The 15,011-nt window shown below is 60.6% G+C and overlaps 2 protein-coding genes across 3 annotated transcripts in view; one reads left to right on the forward strand and one right to left on the reverse strand.

Moving 5' to 3' along the window:
* Positions 1-4,949, forward strand: part of SCAP (SREBF chaperone) — a gene marked incomplete at its 5' end in the record, with an annotated part of 38,856 nt that extends 33,907 nt beyond the window's left edge. The window contains 10 exons of one of the 2 annotated variants that reach the window (XM_079713725.1): positions 448-636; positions 720-921; positions 1,010-1,125; positions 1,207-1,732; positions 1,811-1,896; positions 3,460-3,542; positions 3,649-3,815; positions 3,997-4,077; positions 4,267-4,473; positions 4,556-4,949. In XM_079713725.1, coding sequence (XP_079569851.1) covers positions 448-636; positions 720-921; positions 1,010-1,125; positions 1,207-1,732; positions 1,811-1,896; positions 3,460-3,542; positions 3,649-3,815; positions 3,997-4,077; positions 4,267-4,473; positions 4,556-4,801 — 1,903 coding nt within the window. In that variant the 3' untranslated portion in view covers positions 4,802-4,949. The remainder of the gene's footprint in view (positions 1-447; positions 637-719; positions 922-1,009; positions 1,126-1,206; positions 1,733-1,810; positions 1,897-3,459; positions 3,543-3,648; positions 3,816-3,996; positions 4,078-4,266; positions 4,474-4,555) is intronic. The other variant, XM_079713726.1, reaches the window with a different exon arrangement.
* Positions 4,950-5,271: 322 nt separating this feature from the next.
* Positions 5,272-15,011, reverse strand: part of PTPN23 (protein tyrosine phosphatase non-receptor type 23) — a gene marked incomplete at its 5' end in the record, with an annotated part of 40,292 nt that continues 30,552 nt past the window's right edge. Inside the window, 23 exons of the mRNA XM_079712602.1 lie at positions 5,272-5,979; positions 6,060-6,173; positions 6,261-6,399; positions 6,475-6,579; positions 6,673-6,857; positions 6,937-8,671; positions 8,769-8,948; positions 9,036-9,187; positions 9,289-9,443; positions 9,524-9,835; positions 10,145-10,290; positions 10,662-10,727; positions 10,822-10,936; positions 11,051-11,130; positions 11,312-11,370; positions 11,498-11,554; positions 11,965-12,012; positions 12,097-12,228; positions 12,324-12,404; positions 12,641-12,772; positions 12,926-12,975; positions 13,592-13,668; positions 13,910-14,037. Of these exons, the coding sequence (XP_079568728.1) occupies positions 5,500-5,979; positions 6,060-6,173; positions 6,261-6,399; positions 6,475-6,579; positions 6,673-6,857; positions 6,937-8,671; positions 8,769-8,948; positions 9,036-9,187; positions 9,289-9,443; positions 9,524-9,835; positions 10,145-10,290; positions 10,662-10,727; positions 10,822-10,936; positions 11,051-11,130; positions 11,312-11,370; positions 11,498-11,554; positions 11,965-12,012; positions 12,097-12,228; positions 12,324-12,404; positions 12,641-12,772; positions 12,926-12,975; positions 13,592-13,668; positions 13,910-14,037 (4,728 nt within the window). The 3' untranslated portion in view covers positions 5,272-5,499. The remainder of the gene's footprint in view (positions 5,980-6,059; positions 6,174-6,260; positions 6,400-6,474; positions 6,580-6,672; positions 6,858-6,936; positions 8,672-8,768; positions 8,949-9,035; positions 9,188-9,288; positions 9,444-9,523; positions 9,836-10,144; positions 10,291-10,661; positions 10,728-10,821; positions 10,937-11,050; positions 11,131-11,311; positions 11,371-11,497; positions 11,555-11,964; positions 12,013-12,096; positions 12,229-12,323; positions 12,405-12,640; positions 12,773-12,925; positions 12,976-13,591; positions 13,669-13,909; positions 14,038-15,011) is intronic.

A 15,011-nucleotide genomic window follows, 5' to 3' on the forward strand; every position in this document is an offset into this window, starting at 1 on the left:
CTGGTTTGAATTCTGCATTTCCTTTCAAATAAACACCCCTAAGGTTGTGAAGTAGGAGCCAGGGCTCCAAGCATCCACAACCTAAGAGTAGCCCGGGGCCCTGCTCTGGGGAGTCATAGGTTGCTGTCAGCCACTTGGCCAGAATGAGATCCACCTCACTCACTTCCACCCACTCTGAGCCAGAATGGGTGACAGACATGGCAGTGATGGCTTGGCTGCCGGTTTCTGTGACAGAGCAAGGTTGGGGTGCCAGAGCTGGGCTGGGGAGGGACGTTACCTCTGCTGCCCCAACCCATGCTGGGAAGACTGTCCTGAGAGGGTGTTCTTGGAGCCTGGCAGGTTGAGCTGAGTCCCGTGTGAAGAGCAGAGAGGGGGACTGGGGCAGCAGCAGGAGGGGGGTCCCTTCCGAGGGCATCTCTGCTGAGGCTGCCCGCTGCCCGGCCCCAGGTACATCAGCCTGCTGCCTGTCATCCCGGTCACGCTCCGCCTGAACCCGAGGGAGGCCCTGGAGGGGCGGCACCCTCAGGACGGCCGCAGTGCCTGGCCCCCGCCGCGGCCTGGGCAGGGTGGGCTCTGGGAGGCCGGCCCCAAGGGGCCAGGCACAGCACAGGCGCACAGAGACATCACCCTGTACAAGTAAGGCCCACGAGGGAGGGGGGCAGCTGGCAGGGACGGGGTGGGGGGATGGGGCACGCCTCACCAGGCTCCGCCCGGTGCAGGGTGGCAGCACTCGGCTTGGCCTCGGGCATCGTTCTCGTGCTGCTGCTGCTCTGCCTATACCGCGTGCTCTGCCCTCGCAACTACGGGCAACCCGGCTCGGGTCCTGGGCGGCGGCGGCGTGGGGAGCTGCCCTGCGATGACTACGGCTATGCGCCACCCGAGACAGAGATTGTGCCCCTGGTGCTGCGTGGGCACCTCATGGTGAGCGCGGGTGGGAGCTGGGGGCACCTGAGGCCTGGGCCGCTCAGACACCAGTGCCTGTGCCCATGTCCATGCTGTGCCCCCACAGGACATCGAGTGCCTGGCCAGTGACGGGATGCTGCTGGTGAGCTGTTGCCTGGCAGGCCACGTGTGTGTGTGGGACGCGCAGACTGGAGACTGCCTCACTCGCATCCCACACCCGGGGTAAGTACCCCCCACCTCCCACCCACGCCCTGCCCTGCATCTGTGCCCCACTGTCCTCACCCCACCCTCCCCGCCCCCCAGCAGGCAGCGCCAGGACAGTGGTGGTGGCAGCGTGTTGGAGGCTCAGGAGAGCTGGGAACGGCTGTCGGACGGTGGGAAGGGTGGCCCAGAGGAGCCTGGGGACAGTCCTCCGCTACGGCATCGTCCCCGGGGCCCTCCTCCAGCTTCCCTCTTCGGGGACCAGCCGGACCTCACCTGCTTGATCGATACCAACTTCTCAGCGCAGCCACAGCTCCTAGAGCCCGCTCAGCCCGAGCCCCGGTACCGGGCGGGCTGCCGCCGTGCTCAGGCCTCCCCAGGCTATGACTTCAGCCACCTGGTGCAGCGACTGTACCAGGAGGAGGGAATGGCTCCTGTCCACACACCAGCCCTGCGCCCACCCTCGCCTGGGCCCACGCTGCCCCAGGCCCCTGAGGACGAGGGGGGCTTTCCTCCCGAGAAGGGCTCCCCTTCCCTCGCCTGGGCCCCCAGCGCAGATGGCTCCATCTGGAGCCTGGAGCTGCAGGGCAGCCTCATCGTGGTGGGGCGGAGCAGTGGCCGGCTGGAGGTGGGCAGAGGGGACGTCTGTGCAGGGGGTTTGTGGGCCCTCCCAGCTCGCAGGTGCTCACAGCCTCTGGGCCTGCAGGTGTGGGACGCCATCGAGGGCACTCTGCGCTGCAGCAGCGAGGAGGTCTCCTCGGGCATCACGGCCCTCGTCTTCCTGGACAAAAGGTGTGCGTGCTAGGATGCCTGCCTCAACCCTAGACAGCCCAGCCCAGCACACTCTGAGGTTTGAGCCCTGCTTCCCCTTCACTGGTGTGTGACTTGACTTCCCTACTCTGTGCCAAGCCCCACACCTGTGAACAGCAGGTAGTCCACCTCAGTGGGAGGGTGACAGCTCAAAGAGTTAACAGGTAGGAAACACTTAGAATAGGGCCTGGCACATGGAGAGTGAGCAGTTCTCCTCACCCTTCTGAAGTCAAAGTTGCTCTAGGTAGCCTGTCAATACTGGCCTTTCTAGGTTTCCTGGGTTTTCAGTTCCAGAAAAATGCATTTTCAGAAGAACCGTCTTTTCTTCCCCTTTGATGCTGGACACTGTCCTCGCCTCCCTCCTCAGCACGGCTGTTGGCTGGGTGTTCCCGGGGCTCGATCACACACTCCCTGGGAGAGGAGGATTCCCGGCTTCTCAGGCTTGAGCTCCCACCTCTGGGCTGAAAAACCTGGGCCTCACCCATGACTAGGTGCCTTTGCTGAACGCTTCACCTGCCTGACCCATGCTGGCTCTTCCTTGCAGGGTCGCTGACTGTGGCCTCACCATCTGAGCTAAAGCTGGAGCCTCATTTTCTTGGGGTGGGGATACCCCTTGCTCTTACCTCTTAGTTTCTGTTGGCTGCTGCTGTCATTCCTGCCATTGCCAGGCTTCTTGCTCAGGCCTTATTTAGCTAACATCCTACCCTGCGGTCTGGCCAAGTTCACTGGGTTCTCCACGCTTGGAAATTCTCCCCTGCTACTGTTTTTTTTTTTTTTTTTTTTTGAATTTTAGGGGAAGCCCACATGTCTCAGCTCAACCCCCAAAGTTCCATGGTCTCTCCCTCCCACCCCTGTGCTGTGCCTTCCCCATCTCTGTCATAGATCCTTCAGATTATGGGCAGAGGTGAAGATGTGCATTGCCCTTTGCTGGAGTAAGATTTTGAACTCCACTCACTTCAAAGCTTTGGGGCCACAGGGCTAATGTCTCCATCTCTGCCTGTCAACCTGTGCCTAGGAATCAGGGGCGGTGGAGAATAATCCTTATTTCTTTGTGGAAAAAGGAAATGGAGCAGGTGGTGCTTGGGTCGAAGCTGCTTTTCTGTGATGGAGACAGCAACACCTTCTGTGGCTCTAGAACATAGCCCCACCTTAGGTCCTATTTCTCCTCCCCTGAAGCCTTTCCTTTAGCTCCAGGCTGTGGAGGGGGACTGCCCATCCCCCTTGTTTGTTTTTGTTTTTAATTTCCAATCTTACATGATGTTCCCCAGGTACCACTTTACACATACTAGCTCATTTACTCCTCATGACCACGCTGTGAGGTGGGTACAGTTGTTCCCATTTCACAAATGAAGACTGAGGCACAGAGGTTAATAATTGGAGTTGCAACCTGGTCCCCAGCACCTGTGCTTCCCTCTTGGCCACGGTCCCTCATGGCTCCACTGTTCCCACAGCCAGTGGGAAGGGCCTATGAAGGGCCCGCGGTGCTCAGCCCCAAGGCTGGGGCCTCTGAGGGAGAGCCACCTGGCAGCCGCTCTTCTCTTCCAGGATTGTGGCTGCCCGGCTCAACGGTTCCCTTGATTTCTTCTCCTTGGAGACTCACACTGCCCTCAGCCCCCTGCAGTTCCGAGGTCAGGGGACCTGGACTGGGCTGCTGCCTGCACCTGGTGGGTGGAGCGGAGGGGCTGCCTGCAGGGTGTCTTCTCGGAGACCTCTCACCTGGCCTGTTGTCCCCAGGGGCCCCGGGGCGGGGCAGTTCCCCCACGTCCCCTATGTACAGCAGCAGTGACGCAGTGGCTTGTCACCTGACCCACACAGTGCCCTGTGCACACCAGAAGCCCATCACAGCCCTGAAGGCAGCTGCCGGGCGCCTCGTGACTGGGAGCCAGGACCACACACTGAGAGTAAGTGTTGGCACCATCTCTTGGGTGCTGGGGTGGCCCAGCACAGGGGGTGGGGAGCACATGGGGTCAGTCAGGGAGTGGCTGGAGGTGTCCTGGATGAACTGTGGAAGGGAGTTCCTGGCCAAAGTGTGATTTGGAAAATCCCAGAGAGACCAGAATCTGATACCTGTTCTTGCCCCAGGTGTACCGTCTGGAGGACTCATGCTGCCTCTTCACCCTGCAAGGCCACTCAGGGGCCATCACGACTGTGTACATTGACCAGGTGAGGGCCGTGGCTGGGGTGCAGGGTATCAAGCCAGGCCCATGGCCCTTGTTTCTAACTCCTGGGAGCTGGTCCCCAAGGGCCTCTGTGAAGCAGAGTGAGGGCTCCCACCCACCAGGGCACTAAGCCACCCTTGTGGACAGAGGTGTTTCACCACAGTGACCAGCTCCCCTGTGCCTGTTCCCTTAGACCATGGTGCTGGCCAGTGGAGGACAAGATGGGGCCATCTGCCTGTGGGATGTGCTGACTGGCAGCCGGGTCAGCCACATGTTCGCTCACCGTGGGGATGTCACCTCCCTCACCTGTACCACCTCCTGTGTCATCAGTAGTGGCCTAGATGACCTCATCAGCATCTGGGACCGCAGCACAGGCATCAGGCTGTACTCCATTCAGCAGGTAGGCATGTTGGGGGCCACGGGATTCTCGGTGTTTTAGGGAAGGATTCAAGACACCGAGCCTGTCCTGTCCTTGCCTCCAGGACCTGGGCTGTGGTGCAAGCTTGGGTGTCATCTCAGACAACCTGCTGGTGACCGGCGGCCAGGGCTGTGTTTCCTTTTGGGACCTAAACTACGGGGACCTGTTACAGACAGTCTACCTGGGGAAGAACAGCGAGGCCCAGCCGGCCCGCCAGATCCTGGTGCTGGACAATGCTGCCATTGTCTGCAACTTTGGCAGCGAGCTCAGCCTAGTGTACGTGCCCTCTGTGCTGGAGAAGCTGGACTGAGGGTGGGCCTCCCTGCCCGTCTGGCTGGGGTGCTCTTTGGGGCAGTGTGCTGGACCTGGACTGGGGAAAGAGCTGAATCTTTGGGAAGCTGCCTCTGAACTGTCCTGTCCTGCCTCATGACTGTAATATTAAATTTTTTAAAAAATCACATCAGCCAGGGGCTTTGTGAGCCACTTGCGTCTTCCCCTGGGTGAGCTCTGGCATCATTTACACCCTCCCGGTGCCTGAAGTGCAGCACTTGGTTAGACAGTTCTCAGCTCAGAGCAGCTCCTGCCAGAAGCCATACAAGTCAGAGGAACAGTTTACAGGCTGGGGAAGTTTAGCAAGCCAGCACTAGAGGCCTTCTTGCATAACCACTTCAGAGGTGTGGAAACCAAGGTGACCCCCTCCACCTCCACACTCGCTAAATAAAGGTGGTGCTGCTGGGGCCCAGCCCCCCACCTCCCGGGGAGCAACGCAGAGACACTGGCCACAGAACAGGTTTGTTTATTCAACAGCAAAGAGCTGAAAATGTCAGGTCCCACAAAGGAGCAGAACCTGACCCAAGACCCGTGGTGTATCTCTATCCCATAGAGCTGTGGGCTGGGCCAGGCAGGGCTGAAGGCAGCAGGAATGGGAGTAAGACTAGGCCCCACCTCAAGAGGGGCAGACTGGCATGGGAGACAATGTAGTGCAAGGACCAGGCAGGCAAACCCTGTTCAGGTCTTGTTGAGTGTCCAGAGTGGATCCAGAAGGCTGAGGGGGTCGTCAGTGGGCCCGGCAGCCCGCAGACCCTGCCCGTTATGGGCTTGCAGAAAGTTCTGCTTGCTCATCCGCTGCTTTCCCCTCAAGGAGCTGTCCAGAGAGAAGGCCTCAGGAGTTAGGGAGGCCAGCAGCTCCAGGGAGGAGGAGGGGGGCCCCAGGCTGGGGACCTCAGGTACCGGCTGCTCCTCCTCAGGCGGGGGGGCCTCAGGCAGGGGTGAAGAGAGAGGGGGTGGGGAGGAGGATGGGAGCTGGGTGGACTCTGGGAGGCTGGGTGGCGGCAGGCCTGGGGGCTCTACAGGGCCTGGCAGGCCGGCAGCCGGGGAATCCAAGCCCCCAGGAGGCCGGATGCTGAGCTTGGCGATCGTGGCCTGGATGGAGCTGATGGGCACATCCCCACCGAGAACCAGGTCCTGGGAGTCCTGAGGAAGGTGATTCTGAGGAGACAAGAGTGGGTGAAGACGGAGTCCACGAGGCAGTGTCAGTCCCAGCAGCCCCCAGGGGCTCCCTCCCTCACCTTCTGGGTGACACTGGTGCCAGCTGAGGGCTTGCACGGAAGGGGCACGCCGTGGCGCTGCAGGACCTGCTCCACGTGTTTCACCACCGCCTCATGGCAGAACCTGAGATGCAGCTGCAGGGGCGCATTGGGCCTGGTCAGCCAGGCGGGGCCTGTCACCCAGGATGGAGGGCCCATCCCAGCTCCCGCCCGGGCCCTCACCTTCTCCTGCAGCATGTGTTTCCTCTGCTGCCGCATGCGCCGCACCAGCTGAGGCAGCTCAGGGATTCCACTCCCAGCCTCCACCTCCTGCACAGCCGCGTAGAGCAGCGCGAAGGCTCCCGTGCGGCCCACCCCGGAGCTGCGGCAGGAAGGGGCTGTGAGGCCAGCCCAGGAGCCCCCAGAGGAGGGCCGCTTGGGAGCTACCCACACCTACCTGCAGTGGACGACGACGGGCGTGTGCAGGGGGCGCTGATGCAGGTAATGAGCGTGCACCTCCTGGATGAAGTGCAGCAGGTTGCTGGGGCTGTCCGGCAGGCCTCTGCGGGGTGGGGCGGTGTCTCTAAGCCAGACCTGCTCGAAGGCCGCACCACCCTCCCAGCCCCCCAGCCACCGCCCAGGGGAGCAGACGCACAACTCCGGCCACGTGGGGAAGTGAAGGTGCACGAGCGAGCGCTTGAGGCTCTGGTCCCGGAACTGCAGGCTCAGCACCCGCTCCACGTGGGTCTCGGTGGTGCGGACACTGCTCAGGGCCAAGCTCAGGGCACCGTGCACCATGGGCTGGCCCCTCTCGGTAGGGAAGTAGCGAGCCACCTTTTGCTGAAGGACAAACAGGGCAGTTAGTGCTGGTTTTCCAGTTTCCCTGCTGGGCACCCACCAACCAACCTCTCCCTCTCACCTTTTCCATCTCGGCCTCCGACACGAGCATGACAATGACTGACACTTTCTGCTCATGCACCATGAGCCAGAAGTCGGCAGCTGTGCCAGGCAGGGGGGCCTGGGTGGCCACCAAAGGTGGGCAGTACGGTGAGAGCCCCTCCACGCGGCTGGCGTTGATGTAGTCGTCCTTGCCCGAGCGCAGCACCACACGGTTGCTGTCGTAGGGCATGACGTCCTGGTGCCGGTTCTTCAGTGAGTAGCAGCGGGCGATGGCGATGGAACGGCCACGGGCATCGTGCTCCTGTGCGTCTTGCAGCTCCCGCCAGACAGCGTCCAGAGCCCCTGCATCGCCCAGCTGGCCCCGAAAGGCCTCCAGCTCCCGCTGCAACTGCTGCAGCCTCTCTGGGTGCTCGTAGGGGTCCTGCTCGATCAGCCGCAGGGCCTGTGGCCGCCGGCCCTCAGCCGCATCCACCTTAGTAGGCTGCAGCAGGGGCTGCCCACCCCCAGGAGGCTGAGCGCCTCCATGCTGACTCTCAGGGCTGGAGGAGAGCAGATCTGCACTCGCAGCACCTCGGCGCAGACACACGGCTGGCTCTGCTGCAGGGGGCCGAGGAGGGACGGGGCCGGGCCCCGGTGATGGGGCAGGTGAAGGCACCAGGTGGGGAGTGGGGGCAGGCTGGCTGGCAGGCGGAGGGCCTCGAATGGAGAGTGGGGGAGCCTGGGGGCCCAGGGGCCTGGGGGAAGGGGCAGGACCATATGCCAGGGTGGGATGGGGAGGCTGAGGGGGCCCAGGGCTGGGGAAAGGCAGCACCCCTGAATGGGGGGGCAGGGGGTCCTGAGAGGGGCCTGGGTAGAGCTGGGTGTGCAGGGTGGGCGGTGGCTGCCCCAGGACACCAGGCTGAGGGGCAAAGGGATAGGGAGTCTGTGGGGGTACCAGTCCTGAAGCCTGGGGTGGGAAGAGGTGCGGATGCTGGAGTGGAAGGGGCTGCTGGGGAGGCTGGGGCCCAAACACCGCTCGTGTGGGATGAGGCTGGGGCCCAGTCCTCGGGGCTGAAAAACCTGTGGGCATCCCAGGAGAAAAGTGGTGCTGGGCTGGGGGAGCTGCGAGGGGTGGCTTAGCCCCCATCGGGTAGGTGTAGGGCACGGGCAGTGGCTGGGGGGGCGGCCCCGGGAAGCGGGGCCGGGGAGGAGCAGGGGCAGGGTTTGGCCGTGGTGCCGTGTGGCTGGAGATGGGGGCCTGGACGCTATCTACTGTGGTGGTGGCTGGCCGAATCCCCACGGCCAACTCAGGGCCCGAGAACTGGGGAGGTGGGGCTGAGGGCAGGCCTGCAGCTGGTGGGGTGGGCCCCACCCCCCCATAGGGACTGCTCACCATGCCATGCTGTGGCGAGGATCGTGGCATGAGGCCCAGCTCTGGTGTGTAGGCCCCGGGTGTGTAGAGAGCAGGTCCAGGTGCCATGGCCACCACAGGGTGCCCTAGGGCCTGGGGGGCCCTGGGCTGCAACATCTGGGCGGGGCCTGAGTAGGTACCAGGCGGTAAGGTGCCTGAGAGATAGTGGGGTCCTGGGCCTGCAGAGCTGGGGAAGGGGCCGGGGGGGAAGTGGAGTGGGGCAGCGGCCCCCAGGAAGGTGTCGGGGGGCAGGCTGCGCAGCTCCTCAGGCAGGTCCCCGGCCTCCACTGCCTCGCCCTCCTCCCTGCGGGGCAGCAGCGGCTTTGGGGCCGTGGGCCGTGGCGGCGGCTTCTTTTTCAGCTCCCTGTAGGATGAGGTAGGGAAGAAGTGGAGCCACACACCCCCTCAGCCTGACCTCGGTCTGGGCTGCAGCCACACCCCGGCCCCGGGGCCACACTCACCTGTCCAGGAGCTGCTGGCGGGCTGCCTCGCGGGCCTGGCAGGTGGACTGTGCCCGTTCCAGGAGAGCAGCCACCTTGCTCTCCAGGTCTGCATAGAAGTCCTTGCCCTCCTGGGACTTCTTCATCAGGTCCTCATAGGCTTCATAGGAGGCCACCAGGGTCTGCAGCGTGGAGTTCCACCTGGCAGGCAGAAGGGCCGGCAGGAGGTGAGTAACTGGAGCCCAGCTCTGGGCAGGACTGGGTAGACGCACAGGGCTAGACACTGACTTTTGGTCCAGTTCACTGAGCACCCGCCGCACAGATGCGTACTGCACGTTGGCCTCTGTCAGTGCCCGGAGAATGTTGTCCTGGGCGGCCAGGTTCTGCTCCAGGTACACCCTCAGCTGGTCATACTTCTTCAGCTGCTCCTCAAACAGCTTCTGAGGGAGTGTGTTGGGGGGTGGAGGACAGACACTCAGGGCCTCACCACCTAAGGGTGGCGCCCAGAGTCAGCCCCTGCACACTGCTCACCCAGCCCCACCTTTATCTCTGAGTGGTCTGTGGTAACCAGTGACGCCGTGATGTCATCCTTCTGGATGAGCTCACGCAGCTGCTGCTCCAGGGACACACGCTGGTCCCGCATCTCCTGCACCTTGGCCAGGATGCGCTTCAGGTTCTGCAGCACTGCCTTGTCCTCTGGGAGCGGCAGTGGTCAGTGAGGCCAGAGAAAACCCCAGCACCAAGCCTCTCCCCATGGGGACAGGAAGGGGGCTCACCTGGGGTGAGGGCTGGCGTGGGCAGGGCGGCCCGGACCTGGTCCAGAGGCCCACTGAGCAGGCGCAGGTTGCCAACATGCAGATTCATGGCGCGGTGCAGCTCGCTGTTGGTGAAGGAGGCCTTCTCGTGGACCTCCATGTACTTGGCCCATTCTCGCCTCACCTCTGCCAGCTCGGCCTTGGAGACAGCTGTGCTGGCCCCTGCCTGGCTCACTGCCTCCTGCATCTTCTGTTCTAGCAGCTCATCCTCCTCCAGCAGGTCCCTGATGTCCTTCAGGGAGGCCTCCACATCCGTGAACACACCTGACAGTACTGGGGGCATGTTTAGAGGAGGTGGGGTCAGCTCCTGTGGCAGGCAGACCAGGCATCCAATCTGGCCCATCCCCCAGGAGACAGAACTGCCCCCTCCGTCAGGCTTGTGTGCAGCCCAGTGCTGGCTGAGCAGTGCAGACAGAGGGCACACAGGGTGCGGTGGTTCACCGAAGTGTGCAGTCGGTGCTGTGACAGGGGCTGGGAGGGGTGAAAACCTCCATCCTCGGTCAACAAGGGACACAGAGAAGGCTGCAGCAGATGACTCCCACGTTCCTGCCCTCCACCTGCTTGCTTTTCCTCCTTACTCACCTTGCATGGACTGGACGAGGTTCCTGACAGTGTCGGGCCGGACGCTGAGAGCCGCACACTTCTCCATGAGCTGGGGTGGGATGTGGCTGTAGGCATCAAGGTTGTCCACTGTCTCGGGATCCAGCTGCATTGAATCCATGAACTGGCTGTTGAGGGGCAACAGGACCAGGTGGGTGCTGGCTCAACCCCTCAGCTACACAAGGAGCCCACTAGGGCAAGCCCCCACCACTGAAGCAAGGTCTGAGGTCCTAGCAGACAACAAATCAGCATCTCAACTGCCACCACAGAACATGCCCAGGGCACTGCTGAAAACAATGGGACATCCTCCTCTCAAGATGCGTGACTCTCAACTTACAAATCTAGCATACAAGACCCTGGGCAGGGAGGGCGCAGCCAGGAGGCCTGCTGGTGCCAAAAGACCTTTCATTTACTCCTCTCCCTGTCGCAGGCAGCACTGGGGACCCCACAGAGGTCTGGTGTGTACCCTCCATGCCTCCCACCCGAGCCCTGCACTCACTCCAGGACCTCATTCTTGTCCTCAATCTTGGCCATCATCTCCCGAAGCAGCTTGGCCTTCTCCTCACTGCAGGAGAAGTGACAGCAATTTGCTGGAAGCCCATGTCTGTTGAGATATCCCAACCCGACCTGGGCTAATAGGGCCTGCCTGTCCCGCCCACCTGTACAGCGACGAGGCTTCATGGGCAGCCATGGGTACCAGTTTGGTGAAGATGTCAGGGCCCGTAACAGCTGGGTCTGTGGGGTTCACTGGTAAGGGCTTCACCAAGGGGGCACCTGGGAGGGGTGAGGAAGAATCGTGGAGACCAGGCCCACTCGAACCTCGACTGCCTCTCTCCTGTCCCATCTTCAGCCCCTACCCCGATCCTCGGCCTCCCTTCAGCTTCAGACCTTTTACAGGCTGAAGGGTGTCCAGTGCTGGGACAGCCTCGTGGTAGATGAAATCATTGTCCTTCTTGGCAGAATTGTATCTGGGGGTCAGGAGAAGAAGGAATGGGGAGTCTTGAGTGATCAGCAGGGATCCAGGACCTAGCCTCCCACGTGGGCCACTACTCTCTGGCCCTGGTGGCTTCCTCCCAACGATGCAGGCAAAAGGCCAAGACCCTTCCTAACAAGAAGGAACCAGAGCCACCCCGAACCCCAGAAACTCACTTTCCCCCAATGACGTCCATAGTGAAGCGAAGTGCGTCTTGCACAGTGTCAGGCTGGCCCTGTAGGGTAGGGATGGGGTTGCTCAGTGCCAACCACAGCCAGTGCCAGGACACCCCTCAGCCCTACCAGGCTTGCTCCTTGTCTTCTCAGGCTCCGAGGGGCAGCCAGGCTCTTCCTCATCTTTACCTTGGCCAGCTTGATGGCTTCATTGAGCTTGTCCAGGGCACTCTGGAAGTACGCGACCTGCGGGGGACAGAGACCAGTCCGTCCTTCCCTGCTTGGACCCTACTCCTTCCGCCACCCCAACCCCCACCGAGCCTGTCTGGCCATCAGGTGACCCATCAGAAGACAAGGAGCTGAGGAGGTAGCCACGCGCCAGCCCAGCCAACAGCACGACGCTTAGCGTCTACCTTCCAGCTCCACCCCACAGCCTGCATCTCCCACCAGCCATCCCGAGGGGAGCCTGCTGCGCCTCCTCTGTCCCCTGGGGATGAAGGCTGCACACTTGGGACAACACATGAGAAACACCAGGTCTACGGCGGTGGTGGGGGGCAGCCAGGGATGTGGGGGTGAGAGAAGAAGGGTCCCCACGAGGATCTGACCAACAAGGCTGGGACCAGTCCAGAGTCCCCTCCTTGCCACAGCTCGCTCACCCGCTCTCCGAACTTCTGCTGCTCCTCAGCCTGCTTCCCCATGTGCAACTGAGAAAGAAGAGATGTCACTACTTACTTCCTGAGCTACGGCAACTCAGCCCAGCCCAGCCCTGGTGGCCACAGTGCCCTCACATGAGCCACAGCCGCAAAGTAGTAGATCTTCATCTGTACCAGCTTCTTCCAGTCCTTCTGGATCCGGCCCAGCAGTGAGGCGGTATCGGGGTTCTCCAAGGCCCGGCACGCCTCCTTGTAGTAATCCACCACCTAGAAGCCAGGACAGCGCTATAAGTTGGGGATCGGAAGTAAACCAAAAGCCTGGCATCAGTCCCTTGTGAGCCACCGTCTATCCCTGTCCCTACCTGTGCACTGATGCGAGCCACCAGAAAGCTCTTCCTGTTGTCCAACATGGACTTCTCCAGAAGACACTCCTGAGCCTGGCCCTGGAAGAGCAGATGGAGATGCACTCCATTCCTCACCGGCACAGACCACATGGATGCCCTCTCCGCCCAGCCTCCCGCACTCCAAGCAGCACAGCCCTGCTCCTGATCCAGCTGGGGCTCAAAAGATCAAAGCCTCTGATCGTCCCTCACTGCCATGTGCACAGGACCTCTAGGATCCAGCCCTAACCATGCCTGCCCCTGGGTTCAACTCGGCCCCAACAAGGGCATCTCCTCACCAGCATGAGGTTGACATTGAGAGTGAGGATCTGCCGGCTCATGTCAACGCTGTAGGCTTGAGGGAAGTGCTCACGCAGGTAGGCAAAGGCACCTGCTGCGCACTGGAAGTGAGTGCAGGAGACCTTCATGCCCTGGGAGAGAACAGGGGAGGATGCCAGAAGCAGAGCCACAGAGCTGCCTGTGTCCTCTCCACGGGGCAGGATTCACACTCTGGAGGCTGACAATACTCAGCACCCCTCCCTGGTTCTGTCCTACGACCCACCCACTGCCCCTATCCTCCTCACCTCCTCAGACATGCGCTTGTCCATGGCCCCCAGCATGGAGTGCAGCGCCCCTGGGGAGGCACAGAACACGGGGTCAGGGCTAGCCTGGGACTGCTGGTGTCACCCATGATCAGGACAACAGGGGTCTGGGGCAGTTGGACCAAGGGCACCAAAGCTGGAGTAAATGGAGTCTCGGTCTCTGGCTCTGCACCAGGTAGGGATGGGGTGGAAGGGAAGGGGCTCCTGCCGTCCACAGCCCTCAGCCTACAAGTCCAGTCTCAGTGCCTCAGGGATGACTACATAGGACTTGGGGCTCCCCAGGCTGAGGCTGAGCCATCAGGGTTGACGGCAAGGCAAGTCTAGGCCAGCCTTGTTCTCCTCCTGTTGGAAGCAACCCAAAGCCACACAGGGAGCTGGGATCTGTCCAGTCAGAAAAGAGAGGCCACCCCTCTGGGCCGGAGCACACTAGCAACACCATGTGGCAGCCAGCCTAGTAGAGCCTCTCCCCAGCAGGGTGGCTCCCTATGGGCCAGAAGAGAGGCACCAGCAGAGCTGTGGGAAGGCAGTGGGAGGGTCAGAATCCAGGTGTCTTCCATCAGCCCACTGCCCTTGTGGCCTCCTGCTGAGCTGAGATGGGGTGGGCAGGGCTGGGAGGTAGGGCCATGGGGAAGGGGTTAGGTAGCTCACCAAGGTTGTAGAGAATGCAGGCCTGCTCATACTTGATGTCTTCATGGGCCACAGACTTGCCTGAGAAGATCTCAGTCCTGTAGACAGGCCACCCCAGTCATCTCGAGTGAAGGAGCTGGTGAAGCAACCCGCCACCCCCAGTGTGGCACAGGATGGGAGGGAGGCCTGGGGAGACCACACCAAGCCACTCCCCATGCTGTGCAGCAAGGAAAAGAAAGCGGTGAGGGCGGGGGGGGGAGAGGGGCATCCCCACCGCCCAGACACCCCTGGGCTGTCCCAGGCAACCTCCAGGCTCCCCCCAGCCCTGCCAGCTCTCACCAGGTGACAGAAACAGCGGCCTCCTGGCCTGCGCCCATGGGGACCCGACTCTGCAGGTAGTGGAGCTGGCCCAGGTACTTGCGGAGGACACTGCAGCCCTCAAAGTCCCGTGGGACACGAACAGCATTCTGGGGGATGGATGGAAGAAGCAGGCCTACTGTCATTTGGAGTAGAAGACAGGCAGGGCTGTCCACCCACAAATGCCCAGGAAATAATCGGAGCTGGGGGACTGCACAGTCTAAGGGACCCAAAGAAAGCCCGCAGCTACCTGTAGTCATTCAACAACCATCCTACCAGCCAGGACTGTTGGACTGAATCATTCCCACTTTTCCAGGAGGCAGTTTAAAACATGCATTAAAAATTTTAATGTACTTAATGTTTGACCCACAGTTCTGTATCTAAAAATATACAGTAAGAAATCCAGAAAAGCAAATGCTTGGATGAGCATGCAAGGATATTTATCACAACATTAACAGGGCCAAATACTGGATGCCACCAAAACTTCCATTAAAGAGGATTAAATAAATTACGTCAAGGCTACCCAAAAAAGAGAATACTCTGCAGCCATGAAAACTGAAGACAAGGATCTCTACTGATATGTTAAGACGTCCATAACACATTTATTGTTGGGGGGAAAAAAGCATGTAACAGATGAGCAACATAATTTCATTTTTATAAAATCATATGGAGGGCTTCCCTGGTGGCGCAGTGGTTGAGAGTCCGCCTGCCAATGCAGGGGACACGGGTTCGTGCCCCGGTCGGGGAAGATCCCACATGCCGCGGAGCAGCTGGGCCCGTGAGCCATGGCCACTGAGCCTGCGCTCCGCAATGGGAGAGACCACAACAGTGAGAGGCCCACGTACCACAAAAAAAAAAAAAAAAAAAAAAATCATATGGAAATTGATATCAACTAGGTATATAAACAGAGAGAAAAAAATCTAGACAGTTAAGTGATTATCCCTGGATAGTAGGGTTTAAGTGATTTATCTTATTCTATACATGCATATAGAGACATATTTGATTCTTTATATTGCTTATGTATTCTTTTATACGAACAATTTTCAATTTTTATAGTAAGCAATAAATCTAGTCCCATTTGGGG

Source organism: Hyperoodon ampullatus (assembly GCF_949752795.1).
Source record: "Hyperoodon ampullatus genome assembly, chromosome: 10".
NCBI classification, from domain to species: Eukaryota; Metazoa; Chordata; class Mammalia; order Artiodactyla; family Ziphiidae; genus Hyperoodon; species Hyperoodon ampullatus.